Source organism: Anopheles cruzii, unplaced genomic scaffold (genome assembly GCF_943734635.1).
Source record: "Anopheles cruzii unplaced genomic scaffold, idAnoCruzAS_RS32_06 scaffold01880_ctg1, whole genome shotgun sequence".
In the NCBI taxonomy this organism is placed as follows: Eukaryota; Metazoa; Arthropoda; class Insecta; order Diptera; family Culicidae; genus Anopheles; species Anopheles cruzii.
The window spans coordinates 1-4126 of record NW_026455465.1 but is presented as its reverse complement, the minus strand read 5'-3'; the positions used below and the strand labels follow the sequence as shown (position 1 = coordinate 4126).

Here is a 4126-nt window from a genome sequence, read left to right as displayed (position 1 = left end):
CTGAACACGGCGTGGCAATCCTTCAACGTCGGCTGTTGTTTCCAACATTCTCCCCCCCGGTATTCCACTGCTACTTGCAGTGGTCTACCCAACCTAGCCGACGTCCAATACTGCTACTTTTACGGCCGGTTGCCTCAACAATCCGCGCGATGTGTTGATCGTTACTCGTTGTGGTCTTCGGATCATTGTTGTGGATGGCGCTCGTACTTCGCATGCTTGCGATCGTTTTCAGTCGGACAGGTGGCCCGAACCAATGAGGACGGCTTGTAGAAAGCCGGACGACGTTTGCTGCGAGCTGCTCCTGGAGCTGCCGCCGCAGTGTGGAGCTGCGGAGCGAGCGATCGGCATTGTTACCGCTCGGTGTCGAGCCTTTGTCCTCATCGTCTGAATTGCCGGCGCCGGTCCCGGTCCCGGTGATGGTCCTGGTGCTGGTCCCGATGTCGGGTACTGCACTCTGCAGCTGGGCCGATGTGCCGGGGCCCTGCTTTTCGAGCTTCTGTCGTCGAATCGATTTGCGGAACCCGTTTGTGTCCGCGTCGTTGATGTTAAAGTCCGTCGGTGTGGACGGACTTGACGATGGGTAGTACATCATACCGTGGTCGGAGTTCGTTCGTTCGTTATCCGAAATATCCTCCGGGTCACCGTCGTGCACGGTGCTCGAATCCGAGTTCGGAGTGTGCAGCGCCTTTGCATCGACCATCAGTTTGTTCTGCAGTAACGTCACGTTCAACGGACGGTCGACGATGTGGCGCAGATCGGGCGGTTCCTCCAGCCGCCCCCTTTGACTCCACCGGCCACGCGGTTTCGTGGCGATGCCACCGAAGTTGTTGCCTCCCTGACTAGGACTGCTGCCGAGGACGGGTGATTTGCACTGATCTTCGGTCCTTCTGCGTTTGGCCCACTGTAGCAGCTGGCCGATGTCGGCATAGCGATACCCGGGCACAACCGATGCCGGGTCTGTGAGCAGGAATGGTGAACGGTTCGGTGGTAATCCATACTCGCCCGGCGCGTTCCCGGCATCCGCTGGCAATCCCTGGTTCGGCGGATGGTTCGGGATGACGCTCGTGACGGGGTTGGTAAGTTGGAGCATGCACGGGATTGGCCGGTGGCCCGAACGGAACGCCATAGTGATGATCATAGTATGTGGCTCCCGCCAAATGAACACGCATCCGTCGCCGCAGGCCGCTATCAGATACTTGCAGTTGTCCGTATGATTGCGCCTCGTTACCGGCTCACCGCGGCCGTATATTTGCGCCATGCGCTCGTTCGCGTAGTAGTCGTACAAGCTCGGCGTCTTGTCCGTGCAGGAGGTGGCGAAGTAGACGCCGCTCAGATCGAGGCCCACCTTGATCAGGCCGCCCTCGTCCGATTGCGAACCCTTGAACGCTTTCGTAGGCTTCGCGTTCCGTGTGCTGTACACACATATGTTCCAATCCTGGCACGCGGTCAGGATGTGTTTGTCTACCTCCATGTGGTAGAGCGTGTCCTTGCCCGAGCCGTTGTTGCCGCGCAGGAACACGTCGTTCTGGTAGTGGTGGAAGATGATGGGTTTGTCGGCACCGCAGGACACCATCTGGAACTGTTTGCCGACCCCGAGGAACTGCACGGGCATGATGCTACTTGAGTGGTCATCCAGCGTCTGCGGGATGCGGTGCTTGGCATCGCAGTCGAGGATGTGAACCAACCGATCGCGGCTGGTGCTGTCCAGCAGTCCTCGTATGATCTTTTCGTTCTCGTACTCCGGGCGCAGCACTTCCAATTCGTGCGCCCCGATTGTCGTAGTCAGCTTAGGGTTGCTGATATTGTAGATTCGAATGTCGCCGCTTCGGTCTCTCATAGCCAGTCGGCGGCTGTGGGGGGCAATCTTGATGCACCACACCCCGTTGCGCCCGTCGTAGCTGGCGTTCTGCTTCACCCCCTGGACCGGGTTGACCGTGTCGCGGGTGAAGCTCATCTCGTCGTCGATATACGGCACTTCCATCAGCTCCTTGCTGTAGATGTCGCGCCCGTCTACGTCCCACACGCGGTTCGAGTCGTCCGACGGGTGGATCATGAAGTAGTTGGACGGCACTGAGGCCGCGTCCTTACCGGAGCTGTATTGGTAACTGAATGGCACGGTTTCGACGCCCCGAATGCAGGCGGAACGGTGCAGGATGGCTTCCGGGACTGTAGCTTGCTGAGTCTCTGGAGGATGTCGATCCTCAATCCGTCGGATCTCGTCAGGGCGGATGTCATCGTCCACGGCGGTGCGTGCGGCATGATGGCAGGATTCCGGCACGTGCGTCGAGTGCAGGAGCTGCTGCTTCGCCGCTTGTCGCTGTTGCTCCGTGCACTGGCTAGCGCTTACGCCAACCGTGGGCATTCGCCTATCACACCGATCGCTGATCATTTCCGGCTGAGAGGCGATGCTAGCGTTTTGAGCGGCAGCGTCCCCCAGGCGCTCATCGTCCCTTTCGCACCACGGCATCCCATTGGCACGGCGTTCCACTTCCATTGGCGCTGTATGTTGGGGTGGCGTCCCCACGGTGCCGTCGGGGTTCTGTAGCCAGCACTCGATCTCGCCGCTCGTGCTCGTGGTGGACGACGCATTGTCAAACCTACAAGTAGAGTGGTTAACAAGGTTCCACTCGTTATTATTTACCGAAGTTTCCTGCTGTTGTATGCGCTCCATCAGTTGTCGCATCTCTTGACGATGTCGCTCCTTGATCTGTCGGATATTGTCGGGAAGAAGGGCATCATTCACGGTGGCGCGTGCGTCGTAATAGCCGAATTCCGGCATAGCGAGCGAGCGTAAGAGCTGCTGTACCGCCGCCTGACGCCTCTGATCCGCTTGCTGCATAACGTTTCTGAGTTCTACCACCATTTCCCTATCATAATAATCGTAGTAAACGTCGATCATTCTCCGCTGTTCGGTTTTTGCGGCAGCGTCCCTCCGACGCTCGTCCTCCATCGAAGTTTGCCAAGTCTCCCACGCCGATGGCGTTGTATAAGATGGCCGCGATGATGTCGCGTGCCGATGGGCAAACTGGCGGCCATTCTCCGGGACGCTTGGCGCGTAGCCCATCTCGGCACTCTGAGATGGCGTCCCTACGGCATCGTTGAGGTCTTGCGACCGATACTCTGGCAGCGGGCTTCTGCTCGTGCGCCTCTTGCATTGCGCCTCTAGCAGCTTTCTTTCCGCCGTCGCGACCCGTAGTTTGGCGTCTTCGACCGCCTTTATCAAGTCGGCTCGTTGACTCCTCCTGGTCGTTGACATCCCGCTCTCCCGGGTGTACTCCGGGAATGATAACGGGTCCTCTGGGTGCTCCCGTGGGCTTCTGGTAGTCCACATCCTTTCCCTATCCCGGGACATTGCCCTGGGTTGCACCACGGAGTGTTCGCGCTCAACGCGGCGGCGTCTGGTAGCGTTGGTCAGAGTGAACCTGCGTTCAGGTTCACTTTTTTCGAGCTGAACTCGAAAAGCACTTCGCACTGGCGTGTCGAACGCACAATATGCACAAGCACTTATTGTCCGTGCTAAACACAGTAACTAAACGTCGAGCTAAACTCGAAAAGTACTGGCGTCTCGAACGCACAAGCACTTATTGTCCATGGTAACGCTTGGGTCGTTCAACTTCGGCCTGGTAAACGCGATGGCGTCTCCGGCGCTTGGTGCGCTTCCAACTGTCCTCTTTAACTTGAGCTGCACTCGCTTAAGTCCGCGTTCAACGCGGTAACGTCCCGCACGTTTAAGGTGAATCTACGTTCAGTTTCGCCTTTTTTCGAGCTAAACTCGAAAAGCACTTTGCACTTGCGACTTCTGCGCTTAACATGCACAAAGCACTTCTTCCATCCGTGGTCGACACGGTAACGCTTGGGTCGTTCAACTTCGCGGGGGTTCAGCTTCAGCTAATTTTGATGCACAAACACCATAATTTTGAACAGTTTGCACAATAATTTGATTATCACAAACACCAAGCAGAATGTTCACAGCATAATTTTGAGTGTAATTAACACATGGGTTAATTTTGAGTGTAATTAGCACAAAGGGTTTTTGTCGAGCTAAACTCGATGCACTTCAGAAGGGTTTTTTTTAAAAATGTTGCGAACTGCAACTGGGTTGACAAATCAGACGGTTCTCTAAACT

At 56.6% G+C, this 4126-nt stretch overlaps 1 protein-coding gene across 1 annotated transcript; it reads right to left on the bottom strand.

Annotated features, from left to right (window-relative positions):
* Nucleotides 1–228: 228 nt before the first annotated feature.
* Nucleotides 229–2597, bottom strand: LOC128276651 (WD repeat-containing protein 62-like; the record flags this gene model as incomplete). The annotated part of the gene is given in 2 exon segments (XM_053015109.1): nucleotides 229–315; nucleotides 317–2597. Coding segments are annotated over 2 exon segments (2368 nt in total), but the record flags the coding sequence as incomplete, so codon positions are not given.
* Nucleotides 2598–4126: the final 1529 nt, after the last annotated feature.